The following is a 21,311-nucleotide window of genomic DNA, read 5'->3' as shown; positions in this document are numbered from 1 at the left end:
GAATGGTAGATGTCAACATTTGCAACCTTACCTTTTTACAAAGAGAGCAGTGGTATAGGTTTTCCTAATATTTGGTCTAATAGTTTCATAGATTGCCATTATGATGTCTACTCTCAATTTGGTCTGAGGAAATGGATGTTTTCTAGATTTTTTCTTGCAATTAGCCTTGCCCATGACATTTCTATTAAGGGTGTTCTTTACCTGGGTCCACTTGCCTGTGTTGCACCCTGAGGGACTGCCACTGACATTAAAGGATACACACAACGGTATGTGGAGAGTTCAGTGTGCATGTCTCTGTGTTACTGTAGAATAAGGGTGGAATCCACTCATTAAACTTTAATTAGACACCATTTCGCTGCAAAGCATAGTTCACTTTTAGGACTTAGGTCCTGGCAAACCAGAGAAATGTTGCTCTAAAGAGCCCATCAAAATCCAAAGTTGGATGAGACCTTGTGATGACGTATTTAATCCTCTAGTTACTACTTGCTGTAAATATTCAAGTCTAGGTTTAATACAATGAGTTTATAAGCTAAAGGGGAACTTCTTATGGACGTTGGGAACGGTATTTGCAACTGTATAAAAGTGTATCTTAGAGGCATGTCCTCTTTCAAATGGTTTGGATGCTGCCTCGGATCTCTGTATGAGATAAAACTTGGCAGGAGTAACGTCAGAAGCCTGAACAAGGCAACTCGCTTGATCACCCTGATGGATTTTAAAATTGATATATGTGAACTTACACGTACAGCAATAACTGAAATACATTTTCCTTTCTGTCTCAGTCTGCTCCAGCACGGTGGGGTTCTGGTGAGGAGCTCTCTTCCTAGCTTGCAGATGGCCTCTTTCTCGCTATGTGCTCAGGTGGTCCTTCCTTGATGCATGTATGAAGAAAGAACAGGGGATCTTTCTCTTCCTCTTCTTCTAAGATCACCAGTCTTGTAGGATTAGGACCTCACCTTACAACTTCTTTTACCCTAATTACCTCCTAAAAGCCGTATCTCCAAATACAGTCACCTTGAGGATTAAGGCTTAAACACAGGAATTGGGTGGAGGGGGGCATAATTCAATCCATAACCCTTTCAGTGAGGAATATCCACTTGTACAGCCACCTCAGTGATTCATAAATGTGTTTTCTCATCTTTTTCATGAAGATCCCGTGGCTTTCATGGAACATCTAGAAGTTTGAGCTAGTAAGCTGACACTTGGCAATGCTGTGAGGTGGCATGACTGAGGTTCATGCCAGTAGTGAAATATATGGAGGAAGGTATTTTCAGGGCATTGTACTAATTGTGTGTGTCAAATTTCAGAAAAAATAAAATCAAGTAGATTAAGGTGGTACATACAATTCTAAGAGTAGCTTAGGCATTTCATTTGTCCCCTCAGTTTTTTAAAGCTTAGTACTCACTGTTTAGTAAATCTCTAACTTTTCTTATTGCTCCAAGAGTGAGTCACTGTCAGAATCTAGCTACATGACACCCTGGCTTCTGAGGCAAGGAAATGAGGATGGTAGACTGAGCTTGGCCTTAGGGGTATGCTCAGATTTTCAGCAATTGAATGAGCCCTCTGGCCTCTGGGAGCAGTGATCTCAGGCTTGGTCTTTCTAGAATTCAGGGAAGTCAGCTCTCTTCCCTGAATAATATACAGCTGATGCTTTTTAATATGTGGCTGATTATTTCTTTATAATAATGCAGCTGATGCTTTTATTTTATGATGATGATTTTGAAAATTAGGTGAACAGTCTTTGTTTTGTGGAATGGGTCAAAATAAAGCCTGAGGGGTGCTCCCACCTGGGGGCTCATGCTGTCACAGCCTCCAGCCCGAAGCCCCTGGTGGATCCCCGCTTTGGTCTGCCATCAGGGTTTCTCCCCGGTTGCCCGGTGGCTCAGTGCTTAAGAATCCACCTGTAATCCAGGAAACACAAGAAATGTGAGTTCGATCCCTGGGTAGGGAAGATCCCCTGGAGGAGGGCGTGGCAACTCTCTCCAGTAGTCTTACCTGGAGAATCCCATGGACAGAGGAGCCTGGCGGGCTGCAGTCCTTAGGGTCTCAAAGAGTTGCACAAGACTGAAGCGACTGAGCACTCATGCACAGGGCTTCTCATCTGATCCTGTTTGTCCAGCTTAGAAATCCTGAACTGTGCTGCATAAGCCCCAACCATCCCAGAGAGAAAGACTAGAGGAGTGACTGAAACCATCTGATACGCCGCCTTTTGGTCCAATCCCAGTCCAAAACGAGTAGTAAACAAAGGCAGGGCCATGGTTCCAGAGACATCCTGGAATGTCGCTGGTTTGATTTTTGAGCTTATTTAAAGTCGATGCTCTCTGATCTAAGGTTGCTAGAGTCACATCCACAGCCTAACACAGTCATGAATCTGAGTGTTGCAGTGCTGTCTTTCCTGCGCTCTGACATGAGGCCGGTAAGTGGCTGTTAGAAAGCAAATGGTTTGTTCACAGATCGCATTCCCACATTCTGCTGAAGAAGCTCGCTGGGCCTGCTTCTGTTGTTGCAGAAATGAGCAACTTCTCCCCGGCTGGGAGAGGCTGTGGAAACCTCAAGGAGGCTCTTTTAGCGGCATCCCACTCAACTGTTGTTTTCAAAGTGTTTAATTCGGCATTCTCTGTAACGAGCCATTAAAATCCCTCTAAGATAGATTGTTATCAAGGCCTCTCTCTTGTGTAGAAGATAATGACAGATGACAAGAAAAAAAGAAGGAATCGCTAATATGTTAACTAGACCCTGACTAAGGAATGGATTTTTGCTTTATTACTAAGGAAAAAAATAACACTTACCAGCTTCCTTCTAAAATATCAGGTGTGGCACACATATCAGGCTTTTAGCCATGCCATTTAGCTGTGCCAGGAAAAGTATGAGGGAGGCATTTTCTAAGATAAGGGAAATAGCATTTCAGCCTGTAGGGAGAAGAACACAGGAAGAACATCCCTTCTGTCTCAGTGGAGGGGTGCAGTTTCAGAGGCAGTGAAAGGGCAAGCTAGGTCTCTGGAAGGTGGACACTTCATAATTGAAGCAGAATAACTTCTCCGTGACTGCCTACAAATGAAAGGCAGAATTTGACCGTTTTAGTATACATGTTCCACATTCGGGGAGTTTATGCATGTCTGTCGTGCGCCTGGCTACTCAGGTGCTGAAACAGATGGGTCAAACCGCTCCGGGTGGCTTTGTCACGTAACCTTTCATGAATAAGTTGTCTGGGATGCCTACGATGAGAGGGTTTCAGAGTTAAGGGCCCTGAGACCAAGCAAAAAAATTTTAAATGAACATAAGGTAACTGTAACTATTGTGTTCGAGAACCCTTGGTAAACAATTCTCATTCAGTGACTGAATCTAGTGCGTCACAAATTTTTCCACCTGGAGACCTCCCTGAAGGCTCGCTCCCCCTTCTCCCTGTCCTCACACACACATCACAAAAAGCTCAGTGTCTTGCTAACCCATGTTGCCGTGGAAGGAAAGAGAGGAAATGCGGGAGAGGCTACAGGCTGCCTGGGGACACTGACCTCTTCATGATGAAGAGGACAAAGCACATTTTAAAGAAATAATGTTACTATATATTACTTGGCGTTCCATTATATCCTGTTTTGTTGTTGTTGTGGTAAAAATTGCTCTTCATTAGAAAAGCCACCTGATAATGTTTTTTTAAAGGCTGTACAGGATGGTTCTCTCATTTACGCTTCAGTTATGATTGACTCTGTATTGATTTACTGTATAATTCCTATATACTAGACAATTTCATCAAATTTCATTTACTGTGCTGTTTCAGAGAGATGGGCCCAGGAATATTAATGTAGAATCATCTGTGCAATCATTTCTAAAGTGGGACCTAATTTGAGAACCTACTTAATTATGCCTGTATCATAAAATACAGCTGAACTCTGCACCTCTGCATGTGTGTGCAAGTCATTTCGGTCAGGTCCCATTCTTTGCAACCCTGTGGAGCATAGCGTGCCAGGCTCCTCTGTCCATGGGATTCTCCAAGCAAGAATACTGGAGTAGATTGCCATGCCCTCCTCCAGGGCATCTTCCCAACCCAGGGATTGAACCCATGTCTCTGATGTCTCCTGCATTGGCAGATGGCTTCTTTACCACTAGTACCACTTGGGAAGCCTCTCTCTACCTCTGGAGTAGGCTAACTCCACATTTATAAGATTCCTTTTGCTTCTGAGGACTTGAAAAATCCTGAAATGGAACAAATGAACTGTACTTTATTTTTTCCACAAATATGTAGCACTTCTAACCCTTGTGTTGATTCATGAGAAATGCTGAAACACGATTTTAGTTTGTCTTATATTCTTTGAAAATAGATTACTTTGCAAAAGTATGTATTTGTAGAACCTATTGATGATTAGCTTCAAGCAACAGAACAGAAGCCTATAAAAGAAAGATTGTTGTTTAGTCACTAAGTCATGTCCAACTCCATGGACTGTATCCTGCCAGGCTCCTCTGTCCATGGGATTCTTCAGGCAAGAATACTGGAGTGGGTTTCCATGTCCTCCTCCACGGGATCTTTCCCACCTAGGAATTGAACTTGCATCTCCTGCACTGCATTTGGGTTCTTTACCACTGAGGCACCTGGAAAGCCCTAGAGAAAGATTACTGACTTGTAAAACAGAAACCTTTCACATTTAGCCATTCTCCCCATGTCTTTCCATATGCCATACAGGTTGCCACCAGGAGCTGTGTATGGAGGAATACACACACACATGTACACACACACACAATCAACTGCAGTAGGTTTAAAACCAAGTGTTTGAAGAAAGTGGCACAGAAGAAGGTGTGATTAATCCTGTCTGGGAAGAATCAGAAAAGACAAGGAGTGGGGCCAGAGATTGCAGGAGGTGCTCTAGTTTTGGAGTAAAACAAATGTGAGTACAATCCCAGCTCTACCATTTTCAAATAAATTTAGGTTATTTTTATTTTCATGCAGGTTTGAACAAGTATGGCCAGTTCTATACAATCCTATGAGTTTAACTATAAAAAGGTGTAACTGTATAATAGCATGCATGTATGTATGGTAAGCCGCTTCAGTCATGTCAGACTCTTTGCGACCCTATGGACTGTAGCCCACCAGACTCCTCTGTCCATGGGATCCTCAAGGCAAGAATACTGGAATGGGTTACCATGCCCTTCTCCAGGGGATATTTCCAACCCAGGGATCAAACCCTCACCACTTTATGTCTCTTGCATTGGCAGGACGGTTCTTTACCACCAGTGCTACCTGGGAATCCCATATAATAGCATAGACAGAATAATAAAGCAACTTCCTATCCAGATTCCTCAAGTTTTAATATTTTATCATAATTGTTTTCATTTTGTTAAGAAAGAAAACACTGCAATACATTGAAATTGCCTCTTTCCTTTCTTAATCATACTCTCTTACCTTACTCTCCTTCTCCAGAGGTATCTATTGATTATATCTTGAATTTGGTATTTATCATGCCTATGCATGTTTTCATACTTTTTATGTATAGATCAATAACCAACAGTTATTTCCTGTTTTAAATTTTATATAAATGATAGCAAAATATCATTTTTAAATATTGTTTTTGGGATTTATTTATAATAATTCATGGATATCATTCATTCATTTTTGCCATACTATATTTCATTATACAAGTATGCAGCAATTAATTTATTTACTCATTCTCCTGTTAGTGAAAATTTAAGTTGCTTTCAAAAGAGAATTTTTTTCTCACAATTACATACAGTGACATAGTGGACGTTCTGTTCCATGGCTCTTTACACATACATTTCAAAGTTTTTAAAGAATATTCCTAGGAATTGAATTATTGGGTCTTCAGATGCAGACATTTTCAGCTTTTTAGATATTGCCAAATCAGTACTGCAAACCTAAAGTTGTATAGATTTACACTCCCAGTAAGTCAGAAGTCCCACCCACTGTTCTATATACGTGCCAACTTTTGTTACTTCCAGACAATTTTAACTTAAAAAATACTTATATTTTTTAATTAACAAACTTTAGTGCAGTTTTAAAAAGTTTCTTTCCATTTGCAGTTATTACAAAATATTGGCTATATTGCCCGGATTGTGCAACATCCTTGAGCCTATTGCACATCCAATATTTTGGGCTTCTCATCCCCTCTTTATTTGTTTTTCTCTTTCTGACTTACTTCACTCTGTATAATAGGCTCTAGGTTCATCCACCTGATTAGAAATGAATCAAATATATTTCTTTTTATGGCTGAGTAATATTCCATTGTATATGTGTACCATAGCTTCTTTATTTATTAATGTCAATGGACGTTTACGTTGCTTCCGTGTCCTAGCTTTTGTAAATAGTGCTGCAGTGAACATTGCCCCTCATCTTATATTGCTCCTCCCTGAACACTGGTAAACACTAGTTTGTTCTATGAGTCTGCTTCTTTTTTGTTATATTCATTCAGTTCAGTTCAGTCGCTCAGTCGTGTCCGACTCTTTGCGACCCCATGAATCACAGCACGCCAGGCCTCCCTGTCCATCACCAACTCCTGGAGTTCACCCAAACTGATGTGCATAGAGTCAGTGATGCCATCTAGCCATCTCATCCTCTGTCGTCCTCTTCTCCTGCTGCCCCCAATCCCTCCCAGCACCAGAGTCTTTTCCAATGAGTCAGCTCTTTGCATGAGGTGGCCAAAGTACTGGAGTTTCAGCTTTAGCATCATTCCTTCCAAAGAAATCCCAGGGCTGATCTCCTTCAGAATGGACTGGTTGGATCTCCTTGCAGTCCAAGGGACTCTCAAGAGTCTTCTCCAACACCACAGTTCAAAAGCATCATTTCTTCGGCGCTCAGCTTTCTTCACAGTCCAACTCTCACATCCATACATGACCACTGGAAAAACCATAGCCTTGACTAGACGGACCTTTGTTGGCAAAGTAATGTCTCTGCTTTTCAATATGCTATCTAGGTTGGTCATAACTTTTCTTCCAAGGAGTAAGCGTCTTTTAATTTCATGGCTGCAATCACCATCTGCAGTGATTTTGGAGCCCCCCAAAAATAAAGTCTGACACTGTTTCCACTGTTTCCCCATCTATTTCCCATGAAGTGATGGGACCAGATGCCATGATCTTTGTTTTCTGAATGTTGAGCTTGAAGCCAACTTTTTCACTCTCCACTTTCACTTTCATCAAGAGGCTTTTGAGTTCTTCTTCACTTTCTGCCATAAGGGTGGTGTCATCTGCATATCTGAGGTTATTGATATTTCTCCCGGCAGTCTTGATTCCAGCTTGTGTTTCTTCCAGTCCAGCGTTTCTCATGATGTACTCTGCATATAAGTTAAATAAGCAGGGTGACAATATACAGCCTTGATGTACTCCTTTTGCTATTTGGAACCAGTCTGTTGTTCCATGTCCAGTTCTAACTGTTGCTTCCTCACCTGCATACAAATTTCTCAAGAGGCAGGTCAGGTGGTCTGGTATTCACATCTCTTGAAGAATTTTCCACAGTTTATTGTGATCCACACAGTCAAAGGCTTTGGCATAGTCAATAAAGCAGAAATAGATGTTTTTCTGAAATTCTCTTGCTTTTTCCCTGATCCAGTGGATGTTGGCAATTTGATCTCTGGTTCCTCTGCCTTTTCTAAAACCAGCTTGAACATCAGGAAGTTCACGGTTCATGTATTGCTGAAGCCTGGCTTGGAGAATTTTGAGCATTACTTTACTAGCATGTGAGATGAGTGCAATTGTGCGGTAGTTTGAGCATTCTTTGGCTTTGCCTTTCTTTGGGATTGGAATGAAAACTGACCTTTTCCAGTCCTGTGGCCACTGCTGAGTTTTCCAAATTTGCTGGCATATTGAGTGCAGCACTTTCACAGCATCATCTTTCAGGATTTGAAATAGCTCAACTGGAATTCCATCATCTCCACTAGCTTTGTTCGTAGTTATGCTTTCTAAGGCCCACTTGACTTCACATTCCAGGATGTCTGGCTCTAGGTCAGTGATCACACCATCGTGATTATCTGGGTCGTGAAGATCTTTTTTGTACAGTTCTTCTGTGTATTCTTGCCACCTCTTCTTAATATCTTCTGCTTCTGTTAGGTCCATACCGTTTCTGTCCTTTATCGAGCCCATCTTTGCATGAAATGTTCCCTTGGTATCTCTAATTTTCTTGAAGAGATCCCTAGTCTTTCCCATTCTGTTGTTTTCCTCTATTTCTTTGCATTGATCGCTGAGGAAGGCTTTCTTTTCTCTTCTTGCTATTCTTTGGAACTCTGCATTCAGATGCTTATGTCTGTCCTTTTCTCCTTTGCTTTTCGCTTCTCTTCTTTTCACAGCTACTTGTAAGGCCTCCCCAGACAGCCATTTTGCTTTTTTGCATTTCTTTTCCATGGGGGTGGTCTTGATCCCTGTCTCCTATACAATGTCACGGACCTCAGTCCATAGTTCATCAGGCACTCTATGTATCAGATCTAGGCCCTTAAATCTATTTCTCACTTCCACTGCATAATCATAAGGGATTTGATTTAGGTCATACCTGAATGGTCTAGTGGTTTTCCCTACTTTCTTCAATTTAAGTCTGAATTTTTCAATGAGGAGGAGTTCATAATCTGAGCCACAGTCAGCTCCTGGTCTTGTTTTTGTTGACTGTATAGAGCTTCTCCATCTTTAGCTGCAAAGAATATAATCAGTCTGATTTCAGTGCTGACCATCTGGTGATGTCCATGTGTAGACTCTTCTCTTGTGTTGTTGGAAGAGGGTGTTGGTTATGACCAGTGCAGTAGTTTGTTGTATTTGTTAGATTCCGCATATAAGCAATATCATACAGTATTTGTCCTTTGTCTTTTCCTGTTTGAATTATTTCACTTTGCATAACGCTGTTCAAGTTCATTTATTTGGTTGCAAGTGGCAAAATTTCATTACTTTTTATGGCCAAATAGCAGATAATTTTAGTTTTTGCCTATCTTATTTGTGTGCAATGATTTCTTATTTTAATTTATATTTTTCTGATTACTACTGGTGTTAAACATATATGTTTATTGACTGCTTAATTGTGTTTTCTATCCTTTATTTATTCAATGAATATTTTCTGTGAGTTGTTTTTCTCTTATTGTTTTATAAGATTTATTATCATTGTGACTTAATGTTTGTGGTTTTAGGTGCTGCAAATATCTTCTCCTAGTTGGTATCATCTCTTTCTTTTGTTTATGATGGTTTTGTTGTGGGAAGTAATTTTAATGCATTTACATATATTAAGCTTTTTATGGTATATGCTTTGATATATTTTAAGGAAATCTCCCCCTACTTCAAGGTCAAAAGGTATTTTTCTCTAGTGTTTTCTGAAAATATTGAAAGTGTGCTTTTGTATTTATATCTTTAAGTGGTCTAACTTTTTGCATATGGATGTGAGGTAGTGTTCATATTTTATTTTTGGAGTGTTAATTATCTTGGTACCATCAGTAATCAGTCCTTTCATACTGATCTGCAGTTTCCGTTTATCATCTACCAAGTTTCCATATTAGATTTGAGGAGTGTATCTATGATTCTCTTCAATCTTGTTGTTTTATTTGTCTGTCACTGTGTCGATATCACACTATCTAAATTAAAGTAGCACTATAATGCATCTTGTTATAAAGATGATGGCATCAGCAAATCCACCCCTACTCTTCCCTGCATGTTTGCTCAGTCGCTCAGAAGTGTTGAGCTCTGTGTGACTCCATAAACTATAGCCCACTAGGCTCCTCTCTCCATGGGATTTCCCGGGCAAGAATACTGGAGTGGGTTGCCATTTCCTACTCCAGGGGACCTTGTTGACACAGGGATCAAACGTGTGTCTCCTGTGTTTCCTGCATTGGCAGGCAAATTCTTTACCACTGCACCACCTGTGAATCCCTACCCCTATCTTATTCTCCTTCAAAATTGTCCTGAGTTTTAGCTATATTTTCTTCTGTATATATTTTAGATTTGGCTTCTCATGTTCCAAGAAAAATACTTTTGTATTTTCATTCAGTTTGTACTTTCTGTGTGAGCAAAGAATATCTTACCGTTTATTTGAATTTTCTCTAATATCCTTTTTGGTTATCTTTTGATTATTAATTTAAAATTAATTGCTTTGTGCTCAGTTCATGTGTTTTTCATACTATCAATCCTTTGACATATGAGACTTACTTTGTGATCTGCTACCTGCTAAGTCGCTTCAGTCATGTCCGACTCTATGTGGCCCCATAGACGGCAGCCCACCAGGCTCCCCCGTCCCTGGGATTCTCCAGGCAAGAGCACTGGAGTGGGTTGCCATTTCCTTCTCCAATGCATGAAAGTGGAAAGTGAAAGTGACGTCGCTCAGTTGTGTCCGACTCTGTGCGACCCCATGGACTGCAGCCTACCAGGCTCCTCCATCCATGGGATTTTCCAAGCAACAGTACTGGAGGGGGGTGCCATGCCTTCTCCCACTTTGTGATCTAGTATGTGACTAAGTTTTTTTTTTTTTATAAATGTTCCATTTAGCTTGGAAAAAATGTGAATTCTCTCAGTTTAAAATTAGGGTTCTGTATTTCATCTGACAATCAAGCTTTTTAATCATGTTGTTTAATTTTCTACATCTTTACTAATATTTTTCAGCTTGATATGGATATCACGCTGAGAGATGTATATTCAGATTTCCCAACGTTAGATGAATATGTTTCTCCTCGTTTTCCCATGCTCATTAAACATTTTTAGTCTACTTAATAACCACATACAAGATAATGATTATAAAATATTTCACTAGTCCGAGGTTAACAGCTATTTTTTCCCATTTAAAAATATACCATTTCATTGTCTTCTGACTGCAGTTACTGCTGCTAAGCAGTTTGGTATAGAATTGTTTTTCCTTTATAAATAACATGCCCCTTTCCCCTGGTTGCTTTTCTGATTTTCTCTCTTTGGGGTTTTGTAGTTTAACTACAATATGCCTATCTGTGGGTTCTATTGTATGCTTCCTGAATCTAAGACTTTTGTGTCTTTCATCAATTAAAAAAATTGAGCCATTATTTATTTTTTCCAAATATTATCTCCCTTTTCTCTTTAGTCGCTTTGCTGGAAATGCTGTTAGATGTATTTGGACATTCTTGTTTTATTTTCCATATTTCTCAACCTCTCTGTTAAGTTTCATCTCCCTGTATCCTCTGTGCCATATTTTGGGTTATTTCTTCATATCTAATCTCTAGTTCAATATTCCCTTTTTCAGTTGAATTTAATCTGCCTCTTACTTTTCCAGGAGCTTTTAATTCCAATAATTTTATTTTTCATTTCTAGAGCTCCTATTTTGCTTTTATTGATTTTTTAATATATTCCTGGAATTTTCAAAAGTGCCCTGTTGTTTGTTTGTATTTTCAATTCCTTATTTTACATCTGTTTACTTTGAATTTACTTTGAAAAATGTTTATTTATTCAAATATGTTCACAGTAGATGGTTATGTAAAAAAGTTACAAATCACATATATAATATAAAATTATTTTGTAAACCAATAGTATAGTTATATATTGAATGTACTTTTTTTATAAGCTCTATTTGTTAGTTCTGCTATTTGAAATTCATGTGGCTTTAATTCTGAGAAAGAGGAAAAGAGAGAGGAGAGAAAGAGAATGTGTGTGTGTGCATGCATACACATTTATATGCGTGTGGTTGCTGACCTTTACTAATGAATTGGTTCTTCATATGTTTGGTGTATTTTCTAAGAGGCTTTATATGTGATAATTTGGTGTGGTGTAACCTTTCCAAACAGTTTGCCTTGCCAAGTGTCCCAATGGTATCATGATCCAAGAATTGCCTTTTTAAAAAAATTCACCAAAAAAAAAAAAAAATTTTACCTATTTATGGTGGAAAATTTTCAAACATACTCAGAAGTAGATAAAATAGTATAATGAATTCCTATGATTCCATTATCCAGTTTCAGTAATTATTACAAGACGATCAATGTTGCTTCATTTGCCTATTCTGGCGCTTTCTCCACACTGACACATCACACACTGGATAATTTTGAAGTAAATCTTGGATATTATGTAATTTCATCCATAAATATTCCACTAAGTCAAAGATGAAGACTAAAAAATAATCAAAATAGCAGTCACACCTAACAAGTTAACAAAATGAAATCGGAATTTGAACATTCATGATTAACTCATGAACATTTCTTCACAGTTTGTTGAAATCAGGATCCCAACAAAATTCATGAACAGCAATTGGTTCATGTATTTTTTTACATCCCCTTTACTCAAAGATTTACCTTTTCTCTCTCCTTTGTCTTCTTTATTTGCCTTTTTCCTTTCTTTCTTCTCTCCCTCTCTCTCCCTCTTACAATTTATTTGTTGAAAAAGAAAATTCAGGATCACTTTCATGTTACTTTCTTCTTTCTCACCTTCATGGGTTCCAGGACTCTGCAAGTATTAAAATCCCTCAAAATCTCTACCCCACACCATCGACTGAGACAAAACAATTTTTTTGATGAATTTCAGTGCTACTGGGTTAATTGTTTTGTAGTCCTATAAGGGTATAGCCATTTAGGGGCCTACCTTTATGCCATGGTCTTAGATCCAGCTCTTAGCCTATAGAAGCTCAATGCATTTGAAAGTGTTTTATAGAAAGAAGTTTCTTATCATTTTGTCCTTAATACTATGTAAAAGTGAAACCTCTTAATGCTTTAAAAAAGTCTTCTTTGGATTTTTTTTTTTTCTGCAAGTTTCTTAACCTAAGTTACAATATTCTATAAAATGGGGTAATTTTTTTTTCTTATTACCTTGTTTGGGGGAATAAATGAGCTAAAGTGTATAAAGTGGGCCATGATATAGAGGATCTTTGAACAGAGTTTGAAGAATGAATATACTAGATTCAAAATGATTGAAGGAGGAGTACTATACCAGGATGATAAAGAAGTAACTTTATTGCTCAACAATTTTGTTGTTCATGCTTAGTCAGTCTTTTTTTTTTTTTTAAGGTTTTAATGTCATTTACAGACTTTTGTTTGTTTATCTTTGGCTGTGTTGGGTCTTGTTGCAGCATGTAGGAGCTTCTCTGTAGTTGTGGCATGCGGGCTCTAGAGCACGTGGGCTCAGTAGCTGCAGTGCGTGCGCCTCTCTAGTTGCAGCTTATGGGCTTTGTTGCCCCGCAACATGTGGGATCTAGTTCCTCGACCAAGGATCAAACTCAAATCCTCTGCATGGGAGTGCAGAGTCCTAGACACTGGACCACCAGGGAAGTCCCCTGTGCTTATTCAGTTTTTTGAGGGTGAAATTGCAAAGCTCTCAGCAGTTCCTATAAAATATGTATCTTGGCATAGATGTGCAGATCTGCACTGCGGTATTAAAATAGGACCCAAACGAAACGGACTGTACTTGAATGTCTGCTTGGCAAGTCATGCACAGGATAGTTGTCGGATTTTTCTCTCAGTTTTCTGTAAGTAATTTGATGAAACAGTTGTGAGATTCATTGGTTTAAAATTGTGAGCTAATTTGCAGTCATTTGCAAGCAAGGTTTTTGAAACTTAGAAATTGTAGCGGCTTTGTTCTGACACATCTCTTGCAGATCTCCCTAGCTTTCCAACCTTATTTTGGCAGGAACATCAAGGAAAGCACACTATATCCATAGGATTTGGAGGATTCAGGCTCCCTTCATCCAGCTGCTGGTCACAGGTTCCAACTCATCTTTATCAGTCCCATCAGGATAGTTTTCTAACATCTTCTAAAGCAACATAGGAGATATAAGCAAACATCTGCAAAGCACAATGTGTGCTAAGAAACAGGATAGTCACCTAACAGTACATTGTCCTCCCCACTCTTTCTGTGTTGATTCAACAGATCTGGCTAACCTCCACAGCAGTGCAAAATATAATGTAACATTGGTTAAAAAAATTTTTAAACACATGTATAAAATCTACCTATCATGAATTATACATATATATATAAAATCTTTCTGTATATAAGAGATTTATAAAGATATATAGCTATATTAATATCAAAATAAACACAGATATAGATATAAAATTCTGGTTATTGGATAGCTTCAAATCATGATAAAACCCATTACTTGGAATTAGAAAGGATATATTTTACCAAACAAAGGACTTCAGTCTGGTATGTGCTTCTTAACACTTCATATTTCTTGGCCAGGCAATCAGATCTTTTATCACAACAAATCAGCTGAATCCACTCTCATTGCCGGCAATGGCAAGAGCAATAATTTCCTGAAGAATTGTCTCATAAATTCTTAGAAATTTTACTTCTACAATTTATTTGCCAAAACGATCTAGATTAAAGAAAGTTCTAGGTGATGATAGACCTGCTTTTTTCAATTTATTAGCACATAAATCGTTCATTTTGCTTCGATGGGAATGTCTTTGCAAACTCATAGATGAAAAGTCCATAGAATTACAGCAATTCAGACATAGATCTGTCAGGTAACAACTCCTCAGGCAAGAAGACAATGATAGTAACAAAGGGGAAGAAAATGACTGAGATGTTACAGGTGAGCTCAGCTTGGGTGTGGTTCAGCAAGTGTCTTCTCTCTTTAGACTCTGCAAAGAAATAATTTTCTCTGAGAGAATTCATCATCTAGAATTATCTCTTTGCTGAGAAATTTTGACCTGGATCTTTATCAGCTCCTTGTAAAAATAATCTGACTTGCAAACTAAAAATTACACATTGTTCCCACCAAGAAAATACATAGAAATGCACAGATGGGGATGTGTGTCATAACCCAAACTCTTCCTGGAGCAGGTGGAACTTAATCCTTAGATGAAGAGAGTATTTCTGTACTACATCTCTTCATTGACAACTTTTAGTGTAATGGAAAAATGAAAATAACAAGAGCAGAGCAATGAAGTTCTGGGGTTGTAGATTCCTAAGGCAAGAGGAAAGGCATTGAGTATCTTCCTAATATATGTCAGCCAAATAAAACACTCCTTAGCAAAACTTACTAGCTATAAAAAGTTGTTGCTAGCTATAGCTTTATTTGTGGTAGAAAAGAAGCTGCTATTTTGCATGCTAAGTTGCTTCAGTTATGTCTGACTCTTTGCAACTCTGTGGACCACAGCCTGCCAGGCTCCTCGGCCCATGGGATTCCAAGGCAAGAATACTGGAGTGAGCTGCCATACCCTCCTCCAGGGATCTTCCCGACCCAGAGATCGAACACAGGTCTCTTATGTCTCCTGCATTGGCAGGCAGGTTCTTTACCTCTAGAGCCACCAGCTTAGTTTAATAAAACCTAAGAAAAATTTTTTTTCAAAATTATAATTAGTGTGCTATATTTTAATGCTTATACAGTTATATTTGTAGTGTTTAGAGACAGATTGTTGCAGTTTGCCCCCTCATCTTTTTTTATTCTTGTTGGAATTTTTTAATTGAAGTATAGGTGATTATATGTTATAGGTGTAAAATATAGTGATTCACAATTTTTAAAGGTTGTACTCCATTTATGGTTATTATAAAATAATGGCTATATTTCCTGTGTTGTACAATAGATCCTTGTATGTTATTTTATACAAAATAGTGTGCACATTTTAATCTCCTACTCCTATATTGCCCTCTCCCCATCTCACCACTTGTAACCAGTAGTTTGTTCTCTGTATCTGTAGGTTTGCTTGCTTTTTGTTGTATTCACTTGTTTATTGTATTTAGATTCCACATATAAGTGCTTATAGTATTTGTCTTTCTCTGTCTGACTTAATTCACTTAGTATAATGCCCTCCAAGTCCATCCATATTACTGCAGATGGCAAAATTTCATTCTTTTTTATGGCTGAGTATTATATTATATTATATATATATTATATATATTATACACATATTATATATGTGTGTATGATATATATATATCACATCTTCATATATAGACCATATATATATCCTATCATATATGTCACATATATCATATATTTATATCACATCTGCTTTATCCATTTATCTGTTGATGGACATTTAGGTTGCTTCCATGTCTTGCCTGTTTTGAAAATATTGCTGCTGTGAACATTGGGGTTCATGTATCTTTTCAAATTATGTTTTTCTTTTTTTCATGTGTATATACCTGGGAGTGGAATTGCTTTATCATATGGGAGTTCTATTTTTAGGAACCTACAAACTCTTTCCCATAATGACTGCGTCAATTTACATTCCCACCAACAGTGTAGGAGAGTTCCGTTTATTCCATATCCTTGCTAACATTTGTATCTGTGTTCTCATTGACGACAACCATTCTGACAGGTATGAGGTGATACATCATTGTGGTTTTGATTTGTATTCCCCTGATGACTAGCCACGTTGAGCATCTTTTAATGTCCCTGTTGGCCATCTGCATTTCCTCTTTGGAAAAATATCTATTTAGGTCTTCTGCCCATGTTTAAATTTTTTTTTTATGTTAAGTTGCATGAGCTGTTTATACATTTTGGATATTAACCCCTTATTGGTCATATCATTTGCAAGTATTTTCTCCCATTAAGCAGGTTGCCTTTTCATTTTGTCAATGGTTTCCTTGCTGTGCAAAAGCTTTGAAGTTTAATTAGGCGCCATTTGTTTATTTTTATTTTTATTTTTTTTTTTGCTTTAGAAGACAGATCCAAAAAAATATTGCTGATTTATGTCAAAGAGTGTTCTGCCTATGTTTTCCTCTAGGAGTTTTATGGTTTCTGGTCTTACATTTAGGTCTTTAATCCATTTTCAGTTTATTTTTGTATGCAGTGTTAGAGGGTATTCTAATTTGATTCTTTTGCATGGAACTGTCCAGTTTTCCTTGCACCACTTATTGAAGAGACTGTCTTTTCTCCACTGTATATTCACCTCTGTTGTACACTAATTGACCATAAGTGTGTTCTCCTCTCATCCTGGTGTTCGATTCTGCCATAAATTCTGGTTAATTTGGAACCTTTACTTTTACATGCCTATCACTTTTGGAACTTCCTATTAATATCTGCACACTAAGTTAGGCTGAAACAATTTTGCTTTTTAAAAAAAGTAACATTAATTTTGGATCTGTTATGGATAGAAAATATTTTTAACTGCATGGCATTTTTTTTTTTTCAGAAATTAAATGCTTATCTTTGTAAAACCATAATAGTGTAATCAGAGAAACACATACAGCTCAGCATGGTTACCAGGATTGGCACTTCCTGAGTAGTACATAATAAATATTTAGATTTGTAGCACAAAAGAAAAGAAATAGAGAAAGAGGTTTTATAATTCTTAGGTGTTTGCAAGCTATTTAGGTCACATTATTAGAAAGATTTTTGAAAAGTAGGTCTTTGCTATGAAAGCAAAAGTAGCCCAAATCTCTCAATGAATGGATTCATTTATTCATTTATGTATTTGACAAACAAGTATTGACTGCTTCATGTGTGCTGGTACTATAATAAACCTTTTACACATGCTGTCTTATATAATCTTCATAGCAATTTATGAAGTAGGTACTGTGGTTATCATCCCAAGATGATGCAGCTGAGGCTCAAAGAGGTTACCTTGTCTGAGACTGAAAGCTAAAAAGTGATGGAGGTGGCTTTTGAATCCCGATCTGTCAGATCCAGAGCTAAGATATACTGACCCAGTTTCTGCCGTTTAGGTGCAGCCCATTTTGCTCTAAACCTTTATGTAGTTATCCTCTGTTGTCCATTCTCTGGGAGCCTGTGAGGTCTTAGCTAACTTAGAGTGGATACATGTCCTTGGAATAATAATCAATGAGAGTCTCATAAGAAACAATCTAGAGTCTACCATCTTGTCTTAAGGAATTTCTGGGTATTACCAATTCATTTTTAGGGAAAACATATCACTTTAAGGATTTATTTATGTTTTGCTGATTACTATATGTCATGTTTGTGTGAAAAAGAAGCCATGATGTTAAGTGCTGTGCTCTCCATAGCTCTTCTCAATGACTGACACATTACATTTCTTTAAAAAATATATACTTATTTATTTGGCTACACCAGATCTTATTTGCAGCATGTAGGATCCTTAGTTGTGGCATGTGGGATATACTTCCCTGATCAGGGATTGAACCCAGGCCCCGCCCCCTGCATTGGGAGCACAGAGTCTCAGCCACTGGACCATCAGGGAAGCCCCAACACATTATATTTCTATTTAATTCACTTGTTCTGCCTCTCCACTTTAAAGCATTGGCTCTATCAAAGCAGCAATTTTTGCCTCTTCTCATAACTCTCCAGAGCCTCTGGAGCCTCTAGTATCGCCAGAGCCTCAAAGACTTTCTAGCACATGGTAGATACACAGTGAACACTTATTAAATGAAGAGAATGAGATTATTTCTAAGATGCGATAGAGGGCTACATCTATTTATATCATTCATTTCAGCTCAAATTTCAGAGTAAGTTACACTGGCACAGTTTGAGGTCATATGAGATGGAAAAAAATAGTGCCTACTACCCTTCTGAGCACATTATTTATGATCCTTAAATTATAAAGTAAGTTTTATATTCTCTGTTTTATACATGATGAGATTGAGTCTCAACGACTGTGTCCCCATCCCCCAGCCTAGACAGAGTCTAGATCTCAAAGACTGATCTTTACACAAGCCCTGCCTCAGGAGCAGAGCTTCCTGCCCTCCCACAAGGAGAGGGGCAGATGATGGAATGTTTTCTAAATCTCTGCAGCTCTGCTTCTCTTATAGGGCTGTCTAGAGTCCTCCAGAGAGAGGCAGCCAGGATGTGTAATGGTTAAGAGTCAGGCTCTGTACTCCTGACCACATACAGCCTTGAGCTCTGTATTTGCTATATGACCTTGAGCATAAAACCATTCTGAACTTTAGTTTTCTCATCTATAAAAACGGGATAATAACAGCAACTATCTCAAGGATATTTTATGAAGACCAAAGAAGATAATTTACAAAGAGTTCTTAGTTTAATGCCTGGCACATAAAACTGCTCAATATTAGCATTAAAATGTCAAACAATCTAGACTTGTTAATTAGTTTTTCTTACATAAAGATTGCACCAAGTATCCACTGGTGCTAATAAAAAATAGTGTGATATTTGTAACCAAGACAGTACATGTGTTTTCAGTTCTAAACCTGCTTAAGTTGGTAATACATTTCTGACCCCTGAAATATACTCTAAATTTGGCTTACTGTAATAAATATACGAATGACTCTAATTGCAATAATAATTATGGTAGTAACCACTAGAAGTTATTATCCATTTGATAAGGTATTATCCTAGGCCCCTTACTTACATTATCATTAATTCTTTAATTGACTGTCAAAAGAAGGCAGTATTGTTTGCATCTCACAGATAACAAAACCAAGGCTAAGAAGCTATAATTTTGTTCAAGATCTTTTAGGTGCAAAGTGGCAAGGTCAAGATTCGGACTCTAAAGTCCACATTTGTTCCACTATGCAGCACTGTCTCCTTGATTATAGTTCCAGACTTGATTTTGACAAAACTAAAGAAGCAGTAATCACTTGTTGAATGAACTGTAACTTGATGTTTCATGCTTCTGAGTTATTTTTACCTTTCTCATCTTATCTGATTAGAGTAGTTTTTAGTCCTTTTATCTTGTTTTTACCTTAAAATACAACTTAAAAAAATATAATAACAAATGTGGAGAGTGGATAACTTCATCATTCTACCATATTTACAGCCTATCTGATTAACAGAAAACACTTTGTTGTCTTTAAAAACTAAGGCACAGCAGGAAAAAAAAAATCACAGTTGATTCAATGTTCCTTACATTATGAATGCATGAGAGTTTTTTAATTAATTAGTTAATTGATTAATTTTTGGCTACACTGGGTCTTTGTTGCTGTCCATGGGCTTTAGTTGCAAGAAGCAGGGGCTTACTCTCTAGTTGCAGTGCGTGGGCTTCTCATTTTGGTGGCTTCTTTTATTGTGGGGCACAGGTTGTAGGTATGTAGACTTCAGGAGTTATGGCACATGGGCTCAGTAGTCGTGGTTCATGGGGTCTAGAGCTTGGGTTCAGTAGTTGTGGCACACGGGCTTATTTGTCCCACGGCATGTGGGATATTCCCAGATCTGGGATGGAACTTGGGTCCTGTGCATTGTCAGGCAGATTCTTAACCACTGGACCACCAGGGAAGTCCCAGCATGAGAGGTTTTGATGAGCAGTCAGGAAATAACAGTTTAAATGAGTTGCTATGGGCTGCTTATTCTTAACACTGGATCTATCCTGGTCAATGACATTCTCCATGGTGATTAATTTTCCCATGCCTCAATTTCTCTGCAAAGTAGAGATTAAACAATTTCTAAAAAACAAAGACCCTGTCTTACACTTCTTCCTAGTGCCTACCACAATAAAGCTTCTGAGCTCAACTCAATTGGGGATTGATGCCTACATTGGCATGGTCATGAGTAACAAGAGCTCAGAGATTGTGCTGCCACAATTCTTACTCCGTTTTCACAAATTAGGAAATGAGTACTAGGATTTCTCGCTAGCTTATTCCCCTGCACCTTTATACTATTGCACCTTTATACTGATTCTGTAGGCTAGTTTCAGTGATTCCAAACAACTAATAAAAAGTAACGTGTCAAACTTTACTCTTTGTTATTGCTGTTCAGTTGCTCAGTCATGTCGACTCTGTGAACCCATGGACTGCAGCACACCAGGCTTCCCTGTCCTTCACCATCTTCTAAGACTTGCTCAAACTCATGTCCATTGAGTCTGGTGCCATCCAACCATCTCATCCTCTGTTGTCCCCTTCTCCTCCTGCCTTCAATCTTTCCCAGCATCAGCATCTTTTCCAGTGAGTCGGCTTTTTGCATCAGGTGCCAAACTTTGCTCTTTAGTTACAAACTAATGCCACTTGGTAACCAGATGCTTCCAAAGAGAAGGCATACAATGTGGTAGGAAGTGCAGGATGCTCTAGGGCACCTCTGATGGACAGACAGTGCAGTAGGGGTGTGGGGTGCGCTAGGGTACAGCTGATGGGCTAGTGAAAACTGATTGTGTACATCTCTTCCCAACTCTGTGCTCAGTGACTTCACATTAGTAGCTTTAAATCGGCACTGGTAGCAGTATTTCCACCATGGAAATTAGCAAATGCTGCAACTAGCAGCTCCCACCCCTGTAGCTGGTCATCGTTTACCAGCACCCCGCTAAAGAGATGATCCAGTACTGGATGTTTGCTCTACTCTGGCTTGGAGTGCCGTAGGCAGTGCCTGTCAACAGTAGCGGAGTGCCACATCACACTGTGATTTAGAGATGCTCCCCAATCATCGACTACACACACTAAGGCTACAGGCTCTAGAATGAGGTCATATTCAAGTAGTAATGAAGCCAAAGTGTTTTTCCCTCCAATTTTAAGGAATTTTGCTACAATAGCCATGATTGAATTTATTTATGGGGAAACTATTGTCACATTTCATTACTACTGGTAATAAACAACTC

General features: G+C 38.3%; 2 protein-coding genes across 3 annotated transcripts in view; one reads left to right on the top strand and one right to left on the bottom strand.

The window, feature by feature from the left end:
* Positions 1-21,311, top strand: part of SSPN (sarcospan) — a 46,019-nt gene that overhangs the window by 5,159 nt on the left and 19,549 nt on the right. Inside the window, exon 1 of one of the 2 annotated variants that reach the window (XM_059886696.1) lies at positions 4,669-4,874. The exons of the other annotated variant lie outside the window; for it this stretch is intronic. The gene's annotated coding sequence lies outside the window, so the exon portion shown is untranslated. Of the gene's footprint in view, positions 1-4,668; positions 4,875-21,311 lie in introns of those variants that run through there. 2 annotated transcript variants of the gene reach the window in all.
* On the bottom strand, positions 7,351-8,486 carry LOC132345324 (uncharacterized). The gene has a single exon (XM_059887029.1). It carries the CDS (start codon positions 8,332-8,334, stop codon positions 7,426-7,428), a length of 909 nt encoding a protein of 302 aa, XP_059743012.1. The 5' UTR covers positions 8,335-8,486; the 3' UTR covers positions 7,351-7,425.

The sequence above is a fragment of the Bos taurus genome, chromosome 5 (assembly GCF_002263795.3).
Source record: "Bos taurus isolate L1 Dominette 01449 registration number 42190680 breed Hereford chromosome 5, ARS-UCD2.0, whole genome shotgun sequence".
NCBI classification, from domain to species: Eukaryota; Metazoa; Chordata; class Mammalia; order Artiodactyla; family Bovidae; genus Bos; species Bos taurus.
The sequence above is the reverse complement of the archived record's forward strand: the minus strand, read 5'-3'. Positions and strand labels throughout refer to the sequence as shown.

Bases quoted from the DNA above. Each gene is read 5' to 3' on its own strand.
- LOC132345324 (XM_059887029.1), bottom strand. From the start codon at position 8,334: ATGGAAAAGAAATGCAAAAAAGCAAAATGGCTGTCTGGGGAGGCCTTA.